General features: G+C 55.9%; 8 protein-coding genes across 8 annotated transcripts; 4 read left to right on the top strand and 4 right to left on the bottom strand.

Annotated features, from left to right (window-relative positions):
- Positions 1 to 36: 36 nt before the first annotated feature.
- VTN31DRAFT_338 (uncharacterized protein) lies at positions 37 to 2,828 on the top strand (the record flags this gene model as incomplete). Its single annotated transcript, XM_069403652.1, has 4 exons — positions 37 to 333; positions 389 to 2,512; positions 2,570 to 2,715; positions 2,768 to 2,828. The coding sequence occupies 4 exons, from the start codon at positions 37 to 39 to the stop codon at positions 2,826 to 2,828; spliced, it is 2,628 nt and encodes an 875-aa protein (XP_069263194.1).
- Positions 2,829 to 3,129: 301 nt separating this feature from the next.
- VTN31DRAFT_337 (uncharacterized protein) lies at positions 3,130 to 4,632 on the bottom strand (the record flags this gene model as incomplete). Its single annotated transcript, XM_069403641.1, has 1 exon — positions 3,130 to 4,632. The coding sequence occupies one exon, from the start codon at positions 4,630 to 4,632 to the stop codon at positions 3,130 to 3,132; it is 1,503 nt and encodes a 500-aa protein (XP_069263193.1).
- A 577-nt stretch (positions 4,633 to 5,209) lies between these two features.
- On the bottom strand, positions 5,210 to 5,985 carry VTN31DRAFT_336 (uncharacterized protein; the record flags this gene model as incomplete). The annotated part of the gene is made up of 4 exons (XM_069403630.1): positions 5,210 to 5,219; positions 5,292 to 5,408; positions 5,508 to 5,905; positions 5,983 to 5,985. The coding sequence occupies 4 exons, from the start codon at positions 5,983 to 5,985 to the stop codon at positions 5,210 to 5,212; spliced, it is 528 nt and encodes a 175-aa protein (XP_069263192.1).
- A 380-nt stretch (positions 5,986 to 6,365) lies between these two features.
- VTN31DRAFT_335 (uncharacterized protein) lies at positions 6,366 to 7,040 on the top strand (the record flags this gene model as incomplete). Its single annotated transcript, XM_069403619.1, has 4 exons — positions 6,366 to 6,439; positions 6,499 to 6,670; positions 6,856 to 6,945; positions 6,996 to 7,040. The coding sequence occupies 4 exons, from the start codon at positions 6,366 to 6,368 to the stop codon at positions 7,038 to 7,040; spliced, it is 381 nt and encodes a 126-aa protein (XP_069263191.1).
- Positions 7,041 to 7,159: 119 nt separating this feature from the next.
- On the bottom strand, positions 7,160 to 7,719 carry VTN31DRAFT_334 (mitochondrial 54S ribosomal protein uL14m; the record flags this gene model as incomplete). Its single annotated transcript, XM_069403608.1, has 4 exons — positions 7,160 to 7,230; positions 7,285 to 7,503; positions 7,565 to 7,649; positions 7,705 to 7,719. The coding sequence occupies 4 exons, from the start codon at positions 7,717 to 7,719 to the stop codon at positions 7,160 to 7,162; spliced, it is 390 nt and encodes a 129-aa protein (XP_069263190.1).
- Positions 7,720 to 8,301: 582 nt separating this feature from the next.
- Positions 8,302 to 10,397, top strand: VTN31DRAFT_333 (uncharacterized protein; the record flags this gene model as incomplete). The annotated part of the gene is made up of 4 exons (XM_069403597.1): positions 8,302 to 8,412; positions 8,475 to 9,499; positions 9,555 to 9,636; positions 9,684 to 10,397. The coding sequence occupies 4 exons, from the start codon at positions 8,302 to 8,304 to the stop codon at positions 10,395 to 10,397; spliced, it is 1,932 nt and encodes a 643-aa protein (XP_069263189.1).
- Positions 10,398 to 10,717: 320 nt separating this feature from the next.
- Positions 10,718 to 12,589, bottom strand: VTN31DRAFT_332 (uncharacterized protein; the record flags this gene model as incomplete). The annotated part of the gene is made up of 1 exon (XM_069403586.1): positions 10,718 to 12,589. One exon carries the CDS (start codon positions 12,587 to 12,589, stop codon positions 10,718 to 10,720), a length of 1,872 nt encoding a protein of 623 aa, XP_069263188.1.
- A 519-nt stretch (positions 12,590 to 13,108) lies between these two features.
- Positions 13,109 to 17,508, top strand: VTN31DRAFT_331 (uncharacterized protein; the record flags this gene model as incomplete). The annotated part of the gene is made up of 5 exons (XM_069403575.1): positions 13,109 to 13,198; positions 13,260 to 15,545; positions 15,672 to 16,089; positions 16,144 to 16,847; positions 16,900 to 17,508. 5 exons carry the CDS (start codon positions 13,109 to 13,111, stop codon positions 17,506 to 17,508), a joined length of 4,107 nt encoding a protein of 1,368 aa, XP_069263187.1.
- Positions 17,509 to 17,906: the final 398 nt, after the last annotated feature.

Raw genomic sequence — 17,906 nt, 5'->3', positions numbered from 1 at the left:
CAAGTCAGCTCGCTGAACAAACGACTCGCCGCAACAATGCCCAAAGTGATCAGTCATACGCCGCCGTGGCTTTGCCGCCCGTCGCCAGGCGCGTCCTTTTTTACCGGCAAATCGGCCGGGAAACCAGCTGCACAAGAGCCACAGACCGACGACTATGTTGGACCGCAGCGCACGCTTGCGCGCCGGGGTACGGAAATCTTCGCCGTGGTAGACAACCAGATCCGGTGGGCGAATTTGACGACGCTTAAGGAGCATTGGCACACCGGGCTGCAGTCGAAGAAGAAAAGCGCAAAGTTCGCGCCTCCTGAAGCGGACGCCAGCCAACAATGGAGGGTGAGCGCAGCTCTGCAGGGTTGAGATTTTGAGCGCCCAGGCTAATAGTGTCCAGGTCTTGACGGTGCCGGTCTACGGCCAGATTCGCCAGTTGGTCGTCTCGCCCAACGGTGCCTTCATGGCGATTGTCACGGCCCATACAGTGCATATCGCTGTTCTGCCGGACTCTGCGCATCTTGTCGCGGCCGATCGTTCTCCGATCCGCCTGAAGACGTATCAACTTGGGCCGACGACTCATGTCATTCCGGAGTCTCCCGTTGTCTCTGCCATCTGGCATCCGCTGGGCGTGCACTCCGCTCTTGGTGGGTGCATTGTGACCGTCACCGCCGATGCCGCCGTTCGCGTGTGGGAACTGGACCGCAACAATCATTGGTCGTTTGACCGACCGACGCTGGCCATCGATCTGAAGAAGCTCGTGGATGGGACCTCGTGCGACCAGGACTTTTCGCCGCCGGGGTTCGGGAAGAACAGAGGTTTCTCTGCAGACTCGTTCGATATGGAAGTGGCGTCCGCGTGCTTCGGCGGGGATGCCGCCGAGGGAGAGGATGCATGGGCTCCTATGACTTTGTGGGTTGCCATGCGACCCGGTGACATTTACGCCCTGTGCCCGTTGCTGCCGTCGAAATGGCAGGCCCCGCCCGCAACGATCCCTTCCTTGTCCGCTTCGATCGTACCGAAACTGGCTGCAGCCGAAGAGGACGAGTCGGATCCCGAGCTCGCAGACCAGCTGACCGCTTGCCGGCAGCAGTTCGAATGGCTCAAGGAAATCGACCAGCAGGAGGCGGCACCCGAGTCCGAGTTGGTGCCAGATTTTGACGTTCTCACTCGCCCCAGCAATCCGAGTGCCATCCCCCGTTTACAGGGGCCCTTTCATTTTGACGTAGGGGATCAAGTGGATGATCTAGAAGTCACGGATCTGCTGGTGATTCCCGCCAAGCTCGACACGGAGGCGCTGATGACCGGCGAGGAGGACGAAGGGGCATTGGCCGAAGATGAGAAAGAGGGTCTATCTGCCACCGTGATTTGCGTGTCCACGAGAAGCGGACGAGTCCACATTTGCTTGGAAACGGAGGGTGTTGAGGGGCAGTGGCTGCCCGAGGCCAAAGCCACTACGTTCACCACCTCTCTGTCTGAGCCTGCCGACCTCGTGCTCCTAGAGTCTCTGGATACTGTGCGGGAGAATCTTCGGGAGCCGCATGCGTGGCCAGTGTTTACCAAGGATATGTATTCTCGCTATAATTTCTTTTTGACCACGGCGAATAACGTTGCTTTCCTGTCGCTGTCCGCATGGGCACAGCGACTAGAAGCGGAGTTTCAAGCGGAAGATACCGCGGGTTCAGCCTTCCGCATTGGCGTGCTCTGCGACGGCAACATTGCGCTCCGGGAGCTCATCATCCAGGTGAATGAGAGCGACATCTCTACAGCCGAGACTCCGAATCACCTGTCCGCTTCCTTGGTCTTTGCCGACTACGACCTGGGATACCTTCTCCTCACTTATCGTGGCTCAAGCCCCCAGGCCGCAATCCTCGATGAGCCGTCGCGTGCCATGCTATCTTCAATGTCCCGATCCCTTGGGGAAGAAACGGAACTTGCTGCGGCACAAGATTCGCTGCTCCTCAAGCCGCGTCGTGCCCCTTACCAAGTCCCCGCGATTTTCTACGCAGACGGCCCGCTGCGGACTTTTGTCGAAGACCATGTCCCGCATCGACACCGATCAACCCTCCGCGAACAAGTACGCCTGTCGCCCGCGACTCTGGATATCGTCGCGGCCGCTCACCGGGTGCTATCCGCTCACACTGGCGTGCTCGAACGGGCGGCTGCGGATCTCTTCCGGCGCTGCGAGCGGCTCCGTGCGGAGATGCGAGATCAGCTCGAGCATATTGCGACGATCGCGGAGCGGATCCGGAACGTGTCAAGCTCGATTGACGAGCACGGGGGCCGTCATGAGGGTTCTCGCAGCGAGGCGTCCATCAATGCACGGCTCGAGGCCGCCAGGGCGAGGCAGGAACAGCTCGTGCGGCGCCATGCGGAACTTCGCAATAAGATTGCGAAGCTAGGCGGTAGGCCGCTGAGCGACCGAGAGCAGGCGTGGTTCCGTGAAGTGCAGGCCTTGTCCCAGTCGATCGAGGAGGAAACGGACGAGCAAGGGAAACAAACGCTGAAGCAGAGATTAGAGATTGTACGTTCCACCTTCTCCTTTTACGTTTGTGGTCAGGCTAATAATGTGCGTTCACAGGCCAAGTCTCTTGCTCAGCAGCTCCTTGCCGAGTCGAGACGAACCGATGCGGAACAAGCGCCGGCCGAGAATCCAAGTCCAGCTCGGATCCCAGAGCGGCTGCAGCGAGCCAAGGTGTCGGATGCAATGAGGATGGTGGAGCGAGAGTAAGTGCTACAATTGTCGCTCAACTATTGAAGGCTACTAATGACTATGCAGATCCGCTGTGATTGATGCCATCACATCGAGACTTGAACGGCTGAATGCCAGTCTGAGCTGAGCTGGATCGACACGTGATTGTAGGGTTCCATGTCCACGTGACTTAGTTTTTGTACTACAGTGCCAGGCCATAATCAACGAACGTAAACTTTTTTTTTTTTCTTTTTTTCATTGAAATTTTGCACTTTTTGTGGGAGCTGTCACATCATCGACACTCAAATCAGGAGGAGGAACAGGCAACAACATTTGAGGAAATTATCATTGCTTCAGCACAAAACATCACAGCTCCAGACAAGCAGCAACAAGAGCATCACACTTTGTGTTCATGACAAAGAATCAGAGTCGACCATAGCATCATCAAGTCACGCATTGAAGTCAATTGCATCCGCCATCATCTCCTGAACCTCACGAACCATGTCATCGAAGGTCGGGATGCGCATATCGAAGATGATGCGCTCCCAGTCCTCGCACCCACGACGGAACTCCTGCCACCAGATGCGGAGCTTACACATATCCGGTTCGGAGAGGTAACGGCGGGACATGATGGCTTCCTCGGTATCGTTACGGATGATGCACCAGCGCTTCCAGGTCATGGTGATGTACATGTAGCGGAAGAGGAAGACCATTGTGACGAAGTTCTGATACGCCTCACGGTCGAGCACGATGTCGTTGCGGATCATGGACCACGGGATACGTGGCGGCTGCGGCAACTGGGGGACCGGAGGCGGCTGGGGCACATCCGTGTCGCTGTCGGCGCTCATGGTGCTGCGGTAGAACTCTTCCTGCTGCTGGATATGCTGTCCCAGCTCTTCGCCGGAGAGGGGGTAGGCGGTGGCGGTTAAGTGGATGTCTGCGTTGATCACGGAGGACATGACCGCGACGGTGGCGGCTGCCATGTTGTTGTTGTTATTGTTGCTTCCTCCCCCCGCATTGTTGTTGGCGATGGTGTTGTTGTTTCCGTCAGAGGAGGAGCCAAGCTGCTTCGCCCGCCTGAATTCAAGAAGCCAGGCAACCGCAAAGCAGTGCGTATTGAACTTCTCGTGCGTGGGCGGGCACAGGGCCTGGTACCGGCGATCGAGCAGCCGCACCAACCGGTTGGTGGCGTCAACCGCATCACGTTCGTGGCAGGCCAGCGTATTCAGTATTTCGTACAGCGGAGTCATGCCATATATATACTGCTGTGCAATCCTGTCTGGCGTGGCATCATACCAATCGGCCAACGGGGGAAGAACCACGTTGGATGCGCTGGCTGCTGCGTTCACATTCCTGGTGCCGTTGCCACTGCCATTACCGGCATGAGCACCACCGGTGGAAACACCACCAGCACGAGCACCACCGGCATGAACACCACCGGCATGAGCAACACCGGCATGAGCAACACCGGCATGAACAGCACCAGCATGAGCACCACCGGCGGAAACAGCATTGGTGGGAGTACCACCGGCAGAGGCACCACCGGCGGAAACACCATTGGCGGGAATACCACTGGCGGGAACTGCAGGCTGCCGTCTGCCTCCCACCCTGCCCCTAGCCCGGCCGTGGTTGCCGGGCACACGGCATATATGGAGAGGCTCCGGCGGCGAATACGTCTGGCCCGACCAGGCACTGCTCTCCGTCGATTCCGGGAGGATCAGCGTGTCCTCCGAGGAACCAGCAGAGGAGTTACCGCCTTCGTCCAGGTTCACAATCATGCCTTCAGGCTCGATCTGCGCGAATCCGGTCATGCTCAGGGTCTGGTGGATGTTTTCGTCCAACAGGTCCTCCGAGCCCAGGTTCTGAAGGACATGAAGGTCGTCCATGGTGACATCAAGAAGTCCGCCCGTGCTGAACTCCTCAAGGAGGTCGTTTGGCACGGAGTAGTCCATGCTACCTTGGGGAGAAGGAGTTTTCTGAGTGGGATTTGTGTGCAGGATTGTGCAGATTTGTAGGAGACGTGGGATGGAGGAAGAGAAGAAGGGTTTTAACCCTGGAAAACTCTGGGCTGTCCCCCATAATGAACGGTCGCACGGTTGCCGGGTAGAATGAAAGTCAGACTCTCACTGGACGTCAGGGTGAGGCTGGACGTAACGCCAGGGAAAGACGGAGGAGACGTTTGTGTTTTAGGATGACCTATGTAGTCGGGTCAGCGAGTGGTGATGCTCAGAGAGGATCTTGACCGGGGCTGCGGCTCTTAACATGACACAAAGAAGTTCGTGAAGACGTGATCGGCTTTCTCATAGCAATACTCTAGTAGGGAGGATGCGACAAGCACGGATCACGAGTGTCTACATGCACTTGATGGGAGAAAATAACTTTTGTCTGAATTCGTACGCTCGGCATGCTGGGTTACCGGTACACGGAACCAAACCCAAACCCAACAAGACCATGCAATATGCAAACATGAGACCAATCCAATCCAATTCGGCAGGAGGATCTGCTGGGTAGGATCTAACAGGTGCACACCTACTGGAGACTGTCACCGAAGCGGCATCAGCTCTGCTGAGTCTGGTATAACTGATACCAGTCCTCGGGACGGTCCACGTACCGCTCGATGAGATGCACTCCCGAGGCCGTTTCCACGATGCCGCTGATCTCGCCGGGCTTGAGTGCAAAGGCGGCCTCTTCGAATTCCTTTTGCATCTCGCCGCGCCCGAAGAATCCGCTGTAGGAAAACCTGAAAGTTAGAGCCCTTGAATCCTTTCTCGTGTCGACGAGGTAGAGAAGTGATGTTCCCCTGCTACTCGCGGGAGTGTGTACTTACAGATCTCCCCGTTTCCGTGCAGAGCTGCAGTCTGACTCCGTCACGGCCAGATCCGCCAGGCGTACCTCCCCGGATTTAATGCGACGCTCGTACCCGCGCAGGATCTCAATCGCCTCTTCCTTCGTACGCGTGATGTTGGCCTCGCGCCAGCTGCTCGGACGCCGGCTGTCGCGATGCTTGACGAGTAAATGTGAGCAGCGAATCTTGCCCTCCGCCGGTAGGCCCGCGATGCCCACGGGTCCGCTGTGGTTCTCTGCCATAAACACCTTGAGCTTTTCCGTGTCCGTACCCGGCGGCGGCTCCCATCGCGACTCCTTGGTCGAGGGGTTGAAGTAGTACGGCAGGTTCTTGGAGTTGGAGTGTCGCACTTCCCACCCAGGGGGCAATCCGGTTTCAACCTGGATGGCTCCTGGTCAGTTCAAGTTCTCATCAATGTCATCATAACGCTGCCCGCACGGAAATATACTGCGCTCACCATTGTGGCAGTCAGTGGGAGATGAACTGTTCGACTCAGATGCTGGATAGATTATAGAATGTGTCCAAAGCACTCAATTCCAAGCCTATGTCCGAAAGAGCAGTAGATGACGCCAAACACCACGAACCCTGGCGGTTGTTCATCCTGCTTCGGCCAGGAACGCGGGGATTCTATCGTCAGCGAAGTTTCCTATTCTAGTTTAGCGCGATCGACTGCGCTCCTTCGATAAGCTCCAGCCTTTGATCGCCTGAAGTTGACTGTACCTATTCAGACAGATTTGTTTTCATTCCTGTCAGCAACTCAGGGATCTTTTACTGTGATTCGGTTTGGATAATAGACGCTCGCTGCCCCGCGACAGCATTCCCTTATAACCGGGTGTCAACATGGCCAGCCCAGCTTCTTCTATCGGTGGCGAGAAGCAAACCACCGAAGTCAACTTCAAGTTCTGCAGAGAATGGTACGACATCCCTTCATTCCCAATGAATGCGAGTTGATATTTTTGCTAACGGCGTCCAGCTCTAACCTTCTGTATCCCAAGGAAGACCGCGTTCATAACCGCCTCATGTTCACATGCCGAACTTGCCACGTCTCCGAGCCGGCAACATCGCCCTGCGTCTACCAAAACCGGCTGAACAACCAAGTCCATGAAACCGCAGGCGTGACTCAGGATGTGGGGTTGGATCCTACGGTTGGTCTCCCTGAGATTTGCTGTTGCCTACTCTGCGGAGAAGTGATCCCCTGCGATGTCTGCGGGGAACTTCTGGGAGGAGGCTTTTACGATGACCTTGCATCCGGGGAGGATGCCTGATTACCTCCCGCAATACTGCCTGTCTTGGAATATGTATCATGGCTGACCCTCATCTCTCATGATAGCTCCCGCGGGCGAACAAAATCTGTCCAAGCTGTGGTGAGAACGAGGCGGTCTTCTTCCAGTCGCAGCAACGGTCTGCGGAGACTGGGATGGTATGTGGTTCGACTTTGCTGTTTTTATTGTTTCTGACATGTTTCCGCAGAAACTCTATTATGTGTGCTGCACCTGCGGTAACGTCTATACGTGACGCTATCGACACCCGTACTTGTCCAGACGGTTCTTATGAGCATGGGAATGATTGGTGTCCGGAGTTGGGAGTTTGGTTCATGGTCTTCGTTTCTGGATTATTGTACATAGGAAGCTAATCTACACATGCATGGGCGCCAATGACAAGATCTTAGACCACTGCTTCTTGCGCAGCTCTGCACCCACAACGCCTGTGAAATCGGTCAGCAAGCCGCTTCAGCCAAGTTTGCCGCATCTTTACTGACCGTTTAACCGCGTGCCGATGGGATCTCCAGCCTTGTTGACCAACACGCAGGCATTGTCTCCGAACCGGATGACGCTCCCATCAGGTCTGGGGATCTCTTTCTTTGCGCGGACAACAACCGCATGACGGATATCTCCGCGGCGCACCTTGTTTGCGATAACGGTGGAGTTTTCGGGCCCGAAGTATCGCTGCTTCTGGACGACGACGACAATGCGATCACCTAGACGCTTTGTTTAGAGTTTGACGCTGGGAATTCAGAATCCAGGAGGGCCTTTTCATACCGACTGTCGCGGGCCGCTTCTTTTTCAGAATTTGGACGCATTCGACAACCGCGGCGCCTGAGTTGTCGATGCAGTTGAGCATCGTCTGGAAATCAAATGTCAGCAGTGAGTCAATCAGGAGAAGAAGCAGCCCTTCGGACCTTTAATTGGATCATTGTGCCTGCATATCGTTGTGCGAGTCACCGTGACTGGGAGCTCTCGATCCGTAACCAAAAATGGTCGGAGATCAAAAGATCTTCGGGTCAAATTTTTGCCGAGTCCCGACGTATCTTAACCTTTCGGATTAAAGATTTGCCCATTCCGACAGAGCCCTTCCGACAGAGCCGCGACTCCATGCCCTTGAATGGGGGGAGCTGCAGGCGCCGCGATGAATGTCAGGTACAGTCTTGACGGGTGGCTGGTTTGGAGAGCGCAATTGATTCATCGAGGACAGCATTCACCCATGGCCTACTAGTACTATACAGCCTGCGCAGATGATCATTCAGCCTTCAATTGGCGCAGGAACCAGCCCTCTATTCATCCCCTTTATTCATCCCCTGTTGACCTCGTCTCGTCTCTGGGTCGCTATGTGATTGATTCTCTCCTGTCGTTCTTACTTTCTTGGTATTGTGCCTAGGTCACTGAACTCGCTCTTTGAGCCTCGTTTGTCTTTGAAGTCCATTCGTACAGGAAGCTGGTTTCCGTCTCGCTGGCTCGCAGACACTTGATTCAGCTTCAAGCAGCGCTAGGCTGCCACCATGCCTGCCGCCAGGGGCAGGGCGAGTCCCGCGGGTGAACACAGAGAGCGCCTTACTCTGGACAAGTTGGCGAGCTACGACGATGTAGCTACAGATGCGTTGATCGATCGGGTACGGCCCTGGGCCCCATTTCGTGTCGGATGAAACGGTCCCTGACAGTACAACATATGTAGGCATATTTCTGGACCAAGGTTCGCAAGAACCGAACCAAATTTGCCCCTGCCAGAGGCATCCGTGAGGACGATGTCGGTAGGGTCATCCTACATCACCTGGCCGTAGCCAAGGATGTTGCAAAGGCCGAGGCCGAGCTGCTGGCCATGCCCGGTCTCGCCAAGTACATGCAGCGTCTGCCAACCAAGCAGGAGAAGGAGTGGTTCAAGCGCCATCTTCGGAAGTACATCCAAATCTACCTCCCTAATTGTCCCTTTGAGATCACTACCACAAACCGCTATGTTATCAACCAGCAGGAGGCGGCCGTGACGGCCCGCAAGAAAATCAAGAAGGGGGAGGAAATCAAGTATTTGTGCGGATCCCTCGTGCTGATGACCCCGGAGGAAGAGGAGAATCTGGACCTGGCGCGCAAAGACTTTAGTATCGTACGGTCCACGCGGCGCCAGTGTGCGGCGCTGTTTCTGGGCCCCGCTCGTTTCGCCAACCATGACTGCGATCCGAATGGCATGTTGGTGACCCGGGGCTCCGATGGAATGCAGGTAATTGCTCGTAGAGATATCGATATAGGGGAGGAAATCACTGTCGACTACGGGGAGAATTACTTCGGCGAGAATAACTGCGAGTGTCTGTGTGCGACGTGTGAGCGTGCCGTGCGAAATGGCTGGTCAGCCCCTGCAGGTTCGGTGGCGGACAGCAATGCCTCGAGTCCCGATCGTCAGACGGAGGATGACCCGTCGTCGACAGAGAGTCCCGGCCGCTGGCTCCGTAGCAGCAAGCGCAAACGAGACGACGGCGGCATCGAGTCCAGCCCCTCGCCCACGTCGACGCCTCGCAAGCGGGCCAAGTCTCAGAGACAGTCTTCGAAGTTACGTGAGGAGGTTTTACCGGAGAGCGCAAAAGGATCAAGCGAAGCTGCTGGGAATGATGTCGGGCCTGGCCAGAATGCGTCAGAAAACGCATCTTTGCCTGGCATACTTCCGTCTGTCGAGAACTCAATGAAGATGGATGCAGCGCATAGAAACGACAGGTATGGCTACGGTATCCGACACGGAGAAGGCGGTCAATGCTAACAACTGCAGTAGTACTGCTACGATCAAACCCAAGTTCGAGTCCAAGTCAGATTCCACGTCTACCTCTCCGGAGGAACAAAGTTCGGAAGCCGAGGTTTGTTCTGCTCTGACTGACGCACGTTTCCTAACTGACGATTACAGTCGTCAGGATCAACTGCGCCCACGTCCGTGTGTGATGATGGCGTACAAATCAAAACCGAATCCATAGAGTCTTCAGGAGTAAAAGACGACAATGCCAACGGTGAACACCGCGACTCGGCATCCACTCGAGCAGACAACAGCACACCAAAGAAATCCCGTCGGCACAAACGTCCCCGAATCATTCCCTCCGTTGAAGATACCTCCCCTATGCCCCGCATTCGCGTGCCGGGAGACTACACTAAGACGCCGCAGCTCCTCGCGCAGCGCTACGACCGCTGGGTCGAATGCCAGACTTGCCCGGAATGGTTTCTACAGGAGAACGCCTACCAGACGCGCAAGGAGTGCCCCCGCTGCGAACGGCACTCGAAGCTCTATGGCTACCGCTGGCCCAAGACCGAACCCGACGGCCCGCACGACACCGAGGAGCGCGTCATGGACCACCGCACTGTGCATCGGTTTCTGTCTGCGGAAGAAGAGGCCCGCGTGGATCGAAGATCGCGGGGTCTGGGCCCAGCATTTTGGTCCAAGGAGCCATCGTCGTCAGCTTCGTCGTTGTCGTCATTGTCGTCGTCGTCGTCGACGCCGGAGGAAGGGAATGGCTTGTCATCGTCGTCGCGAAATACGTCGGAGTCGGTGGAGCCGGAGAAGGGGTTGTCGCCGCGTGCGGCAAGGAGGGCGCGGCGGGAAATGCGAAAGGTGAAGATGGAGAAGTAAGGGCCACTTTTTTATCGGTGTACCCGGCGGACTTGCTCTCGGAGTTGGTCACTACGGCGTGCTGGCTTGTATGATATTTGATCTATTTGACTATATGGGTTTGAGCGGATATATACTCCTGAACTATGATGATATCAAGCAATGAGAATAGTTCTATTGTACAGTCATGATCCATGATATCGAATGAGGCACGTCTATCAGTCACTGAAAGGATATTGATCAACCAACCACCAACGGCATGGACGCATCACCAATTACCCCGATCATGATTCAATATACAGCAATGGGACGTACTCGAAAGAGGGGAGAATGCAGTTTGCCTAGATCAACGCCTGCCCTCTATACATTGCATCGCGCACCTCGCGCACGATATCCTTGCGATCCTTCTTCCCGACGAGCACGATACCACGCCCGCGCTTCCCCATGCGCCCCACGCGGCCCAGCCGGTGGATGAAATCGATGGTGGTATGCGGCACGTCATACAGAATCACGTATTTGACCGCCAGGGTATCGATGCCGCGCGAGCCGAGGTCCGTGGTAACCAGAACCTTCGTATTGGGCAGGCGGCGGCGAGGTGTCAAGGAGCGCTTTTCTTGCTCCTCCTCAGGGATGTCAAAGGGGATGGAGGGGTCGTGCTTGAGGCGCTGAATCTCCTCCTCAGAAGACACCCCAGTGAAATCGTCCAAGACGTTCGGCGCATTCCGGTCGGCGGAATCGCGGGACAATGTGAAGGCGTCGATGCCCTTGTGTCGCAGAAACTCGGTGACCTGGTCGGCTTCCTCGCGCTCGTTGACGAAGACGATGATTTTCTTCTGCGAGCTGAATTCGCTGCTCCCGCTGCCGTCGCCGGCTTTCCCAAGGGACCAGATCACGTCGGCGCAGGCGAGGGACCGGTTCCCGCGGTACGGGTCCTTGTCGATGTCCACGACGCCAAGTTGCACGCGCCGCGGAATTGCGTGGAGGTTCGGCGTCGCGAGACGGCGGATGTCTGGGTACTTCTTCCGCAGCAGCGAGTCGAAGCTGCGCGGGATCGTTGCGGAGCAGAATATCAGTTGGTGGAGGGATGGGGCGGACTTGTCGATGATTTCTGTCGTCGTTGGCGCGAAGGACCGGTCCATGAGCGAGTCGGCCTCGTCGACAACGATGTGTGTTACGCGGCTGAGGACGAATGGGTCATTCTTAGCGATCGATGCCAGCAGGTGTGGCGTCGAGACGAGGATGTCGATACCGTTAGGGTTGAAGACGATGTTGCGGATCTTGCGCGGCGTGTCCCGCGAGGAGATCCCGTTGGAACGGAACTTGACGGTGTGCGAGAAAGCTTTGACTTTGGCAGTCACCTGCGTCACCAGCTCCGAGGTTGGAACCAGGATCAGGGCCCGCGGCCGACCCGCATTCGTCGTCAGATTCTCCGACAGCTCCGGGCCCTCGATTTCATATGGCTTTTTCTTCGCCTTTGCCTCTTGAATACGCGCTTCTTCTTCCCGTTTCCGTGCTTCTTCTTCCTCTTTCTCAATTAATTCCGCGCGTTTGATGGCATCGATCAGAGGTACCAGGTAGGCCAGCGTCTTCCCTGACCCAGTCTCCGCGGCGATCAGGAATTGCTCGTAGCCGGGCGTAAAGTCGTCTTCGTCTTCCGTCTTTTTCTTAGCTACTTGCCTTCTTCGCTCTGCCGACTCGAGCAATGCGGGAATCGCAACCCGCTGGACGGGAGTCGGTTTAAGATCTCCCAGACCTGGAAGTGCCTGTGTCGCGATCGATTGCAGCACTACCGGCAGCAATTGAAACTGTTCAAAGCGCGTGATTTCCGCGATCCGTTGTTTGATCGCCGATCGTACCCCGTAGCCCATCGGTGCCAGCGCCCGCTGCATCTTAAGCGCATGAAACAGCTCCTCCTCCTCTTCATCTTCGAGCTCTTCACGCCCCCGGGTCGATCGCTTGATTTCCGCTTCGGACCGCGGCGGTGTCTTGTCCGTGATCCGCGCCTCTCTCTGATTGAGATTCCCCCATGGGCCCCGTTCATTCATTCCAGGACGTGGCCACTCAATCTCCGACTCTGCAACATGACGCGATAGCGTTTTCCGCGCTGCAGCAGACGCACTCCGACTAGAAACCTGCCATGGTGTGCGTGCCACGGCGTGCCACGACACGGTTCCGGCCCGGCAGAGCACACATCTCGCTCTGAAGACCGACATGCTGTGCTGATGATGTCTGGACTTGGAGCTCAATTGCAAAACTCAAATCGAAAAATTGATGCCAAGCCATGCCAAGGCCTCTCTGAGATTTGCAGTGTCACGTGATTGAGATATGGACCCATCGTTGCCCCAGTAACAGCGTCATGTCAACATCGGCGCCTGCCCGGGATGGTTATTTACCCCTTCGTTTGGGCAGGTGTGACGAGTCGCTCCTTCCTTCTGTGGATTGTTTCCTTTGTTTTTCTTTTTCCTCTTTGTGTTTCTACGAGGAATGCGCAGCGCCGCGTTGACGATCCCAGCGCGCTGACTGCGAGATCTATTTCATTCCGTTGTTGATCCTGTGCCTCGATTTCTGCAGTTGTGAACTCGGCGACGTGATCGCGGCCTGATTATCCTCCCGACATTCAAGGTAGGTTGTGGCCGCGTCGCGCAAACCCTCATCAACAATCCATTGCGCGAATCCTTCTGACGGCAACGATGTCGACAGACGATCAGAGTGATCGCCAGCAATCGGCCATCATGGGAGGCAGCACGGAACAGCGTCCTCTGTCGGAGCTGAGCCCAATGGCCCAGCGCCGCAACTCTCCAAATCCGAGTCAAACGACCAAGGTAGGATACTCGAATGGAGTCCCCAAAACAACTGGTTTGGTGTGTGTTGATTGAGCTCTAGCTGACTTTGGAATCGTCACCATTTGATTCCTCCCCATTGAATCTGTCCTATTCGCCCCGCCTGTTCTGGCAGGGTCGTGACTCGCAGTCATCGCTCCAGTCGATGAACTCGGAAAATACACGGCCCTACGATCCAGAGCCAACTTACTCGTCGTGCAAGCGGCCGTCCATTGAGAACCTCAAGCGCGCATCGCGTGTCAAGAATAGTAGCATCTTTGCGCGCGAGCACAATAATGAATATGATCCGGCCAATGTGCGGCCTCTGGAGCGTCCCTTGGCCACCAACCGCGGCCAGGGAGTTCTGGCACGGATGGACTCGCTGACGAAAAGAAATGAGCAAAACAATCATGCGGGAAGTTCAGCTGGCTCGCCTCAGCCGAGCACTCAGTCTCCAAGTAAACCACAAGCATCACCTGCCAAATCGTCGCTCTCCAAAGGAACACGATTCGGTGGGAAGCAGTTTGACCCGCAAAAGGAGATCTGGTCCGATGAGGCCGAGCAGCAGCGGGCCCCGGAGGAGCAGTCTCAAGTCCGCAACCCCAAGACTGTGACATTTGACAATGCCCCACCGCAAATCAATGAATATGAGATGACCACCCCGGTTCCTTCGTCAATTGCATCAGAGTCACGAGAGGGCAGCATCGACTTCGACGAGGATGATGAGTTTGACACCAGCTTCGACCGAGGCTCATTTGCGGACCACGAAGATAGCTTCGACGCCTCCTTGGAAGACATTGAGAAGACTCCTGTTGTGCTTCCCGAGGACTGGCGTTTTATGTCTCGAAACTCTGCCGACGATGATGAATCCGTGCATGAAAGGGATCATTCTTTCGCCGAAGATCATCGTGGCCCCTCGGATTCCGATGTCCGGGCTGGAACAGAGACAGCCACGCGACCATCACACGGGGAATCATTGGACTCCAACGGCGAGAAACGGCCACTGCCTCCGTTGCCCAGCCAGGCTCAGTCCTCCCGCAGCCATGCAAACAAGTTATCCGCAGCTCTTGAATTGGCGAGCAGCGCTCAACGTGGCCTCCCGTCTCCGCCTGGTCCGGCGTCGTACTCGAAGGCGGACATCACTGGCAGCGGCAGGTCGTCCATGTCACTGGAAGATCGTCTGCGCCTGATGATGATGAATGATCAGACCGATCCTCAAACTGAGGCTGATCGTCAGCGCGAGCGTCGGATGAGACGCGCAGGAGCCCGCGAGCGCAGCCAGTCGCATGAACCAGAAGACACCAGTGAGAACAATGCTGACACGACCATAACGAATGATGATCTACCGACGCCGCCACATATCTCACGCGATTCAATTCTACGGAACATTCAGACTGCACGAGAGATGAGTTACGACGATTATGATTATTCCTCCCAGCCAGCTTCCAGTCCCCCGATGGCTGCTCTCTATGATCCTGACGTTCCCCTACCGTCGCTCGAGGAGCGCTTCGGGGGCGAGGGTGTGTCGATAAAAGAGGAGTCTGATGATGAGCAAGATCTTTACGATATTCCAGAGTACAATGACATTGGCATGCACCGATCGTCAGAGCACCATTCAGAACAATCGGACATTGACGACGAGAGCCATTATTCTCGCAATTCGGACGAGGGTTACAATGATTCAGGCAACGTATCTGGATCGGAACTGGCAACTCCAGTGCCAGAAATAGCGCCTGCGAAACAAACGGAAGCCAGCAATGACTCTGATCGAGGCCACGAAGAGCTCACAGAGAATGTAGGAAACGAGAAACGTGACACCAATCCAGTCAGGCCCGATGATTCTGAGCCGTCAGAGAATGGCCGGCTGTCTTCGCATGACCTCGAGCAGGCCCGAGAGTGGTCAGAGCGTCCTATCACGCCGAATAACGATGACGGCGGCAATGAGAACGAGCCGACAACCCCTAGCTCTGTGATTAGGCACTCTGTAAACGAAGAACCCGAGAATGAGGAGCCGATTCCAGAGCCGGTTGCAACCGTCAAGGCACCAGGTACGGGATTGAAAACCCGGCCGTCACTGACCCCGGCAGATGCGAAGACCATGGCAGCGGTTCGACGCAAAGTCAGCGCCCAGGAACACCCGATGCCGCCGTTCAGGGAACCGGAGACCGTGGAACCCGACGAAGCGAGTAGTGAAGATGAGGCGACGTCCAACGAGCCTTCCCAGTCCGCAGCCCCGCAGCTTGAGCGTCAGAGCAGTCTTGTGAAGCTCGATATTCCCCTCAGTAGCGCGGAAGAGAGTCTTGAATTTGGTTTGGACAAGGAGTTTGACCGTGTGATTGAGGCCCAAAAGGTAGCATTTGAACTTGCCCTCACCCGAACGTACCACCCACCCTATTTGGCTTCTACCCAGGATAATCGTGATGCACCCGCATCTCAGCAAGCGGCTCAGGCAGCTGCTAACAGATTTGCCCGACAGAGAGGATACCTCATGCGGCAAAACACAAAGGTCATCATCGCCAGCAGCAACGCCGACGATGACACCCAATCTGCGGACTCCTCGAGCGGGTGTGGAAGCGGCGGCACGTCTGACAACAAATCCGGCCCGCCCACCGGGCAGCGGAAGACGAGTCAACCCACATGGGTGGCGGAGCCCTGGAATGGTAAGACACGACGGCAGAGCATGAAGATGAATGGGCAAGCAGTAAAGAAGAAACCTGTCTCTGGCGCGGTGCCGCCCCTGCCGGGAATGCCCAGCTCTGTCCAAGATCCGCGCCAGGGTGCTGAAGACCTCGAGAGCCCGTCGCTAGCCGATCAGTTTGAAGATGGTCAGGAACGCGGGCGGCTATTTGTCAAGGTGGTTGGTGTCAAGGATCTGGATCTTCCTTTGCCTAGGGGTAGGAAGCCCGGGAGGGAGATTTGGATTCGATCGTGGGCTGACTGGTATATAGGCGAAAAGGTCCATTTCTCACTTACTCTGGACAACGGCCTTCACTGCGTGACAACGTCATGGATGGAACTCGGCAGAGTTGCGCCGATCGGCCAGGAGTTTGAGCTGCTTGTACAGAACGAGCTCGAATTCCAACTGACGCTGCAGATGAAGGTTGAGGGCACCCCTTTGAGACAAGTGCAACAAGTTGCGACTGCTCCCTCGCCCACCAAGAGCAAGACCTCGGCATTCAGCCGTGTCTTTGCGTCGCCCAAAAAGCGCAAGGAGATGGAGATGAAGCAACAATTGGAGCAGCAGAAGCAGAAGTCGGACGCCAAGGGCGCTTCTGGACCCTGGGATCGGCTCCGGACGTTGATCGACCGCGATGGCAGCTTTGCCCGTGCCTACGTATCCTTGGGCGACTACGAGAAGCATGCCTTTGGTCGTCCCTACACGGCGCTTCTCCCGTGCTTCAATGAGTGGGCTATTGAGGAGTTGTCTAGTGTGAAGAGCAAGAAGAGCACGACCAGCGTAACGCAGAAACGGCCGCCTTACAAGATAGGCAATCTCGAGCTGCAGCTCCTGTATGTGCCCAAGCCCAAGGGTGCCAAGGACGAGGACATGCCGAAGAGCATGAATGCGTGCATCCGGGAGATGCGGGAGGCTGAAGCCACCTTGTCTCGGACGTGGGAGGGTTTCTTGTCCCAGCAAGGCGGCGATTGCCCGGTAAGTTGCATCGTCTTCTGAATTAGGGGGCAAACTTTTAACGGACATACAGTACTGGAGACGGCGTTACTTCCGGCTTGAGGGGTCTAAGTTGACGGCGTACCACGAGGTCACACGGCAACCACGGGCCACGATCAACTTGGCTAAGGCAGTGAAATTGATCGACGACAAGTCCATTTTGACTCAGAAAGAAACGTCGACCAAGGGCGGTGGTCGCCGCAAGTCCGCCTTTGCGGAGGAAGAGGAGGGCTACATGTTTGTTGAAGAGGGCTTCCGCATCCGCTTCGGCAACGGCGAGGTGATTGATTTCTACGCCGATACCAGCGCCGACAAGGAAGGCTGGATGAAGGTGCTCTCGGAGGTCGTCGGCAAGGGGTACGCGGCCGGCAGTGGCCAAGTTCGGGCTTGGACGGAAGTAGTTCTCCGCCATGAACGAGCGCTGGGACTGAGGCGTGACGGCCAGGCCGCGCCTGGTAGTCGGCCACAGTCGAGCGGCAAGGATATACAGGAGACGTTGTCGGCGGCGGCCGGCCCGAAGGCGCAGGCGCCTACTTTCCAGCCGCCGCCGGCACGTCCTCGTCATCAGCATAACAACTCGCAACCGGAGGTCGCTCGTCGGGCGGAGACACGACGAGAGAAAGCTAAGTCGTTGATCTTCTGAAGCCTTTCTAAAGTTCTGGTCTCTGGTGCTGTCACCATGGAAAAGCTGGCGTCTGCTCATTCGCTTCGTTTCGTTCTTGTCTGATCTTGTCAAACTTTTGTCATGTGCTATTCTCTGTTTTGCGTGACACTTTCAGTGTTTCCGGTTCTTGATGTTTTTTTGTCTTGAGAATTACTCACGAGAGCGGAAGGATCTACTTTACGACCCTGCACGAGGCGAATAATGGTTCGATTATGAATGATCGAGAGTCTTGTCTGGGGTGTACGGTCCTGTTCTTGTGATGGGTTTTGACCATTTATTCTGTCTTTTGCTTTCCTTTATGTATGTTATGGATGTTATCATGAATTTCATTCTAAAACATTCAATTCATTCTCGTCTATCCATAACTACTCCGTACT

This window comes from Thermomyces dupontii (genome assembly GCF_041956625.1).
Source record: "Thermomyces dupontii strain NRRL 2155 unplaced genomic scaffold VTN31scaffold_1, whole genome shotgun sequence".
In the NCBI taxonomy this organism is placed as follows: domain Eukaryota; kingdom Fungi; phylum Ascomycota; class Eurotiomycetes; order Eurotiales; family Trichocomaceae; genus Thermomyces; species Thermomyces dupontii.
The sequence above is the reverse complement of the archived record's forward strand: the minus strand, read 5'-3'. Positions and strand labels throughout refer to the sequence as shown.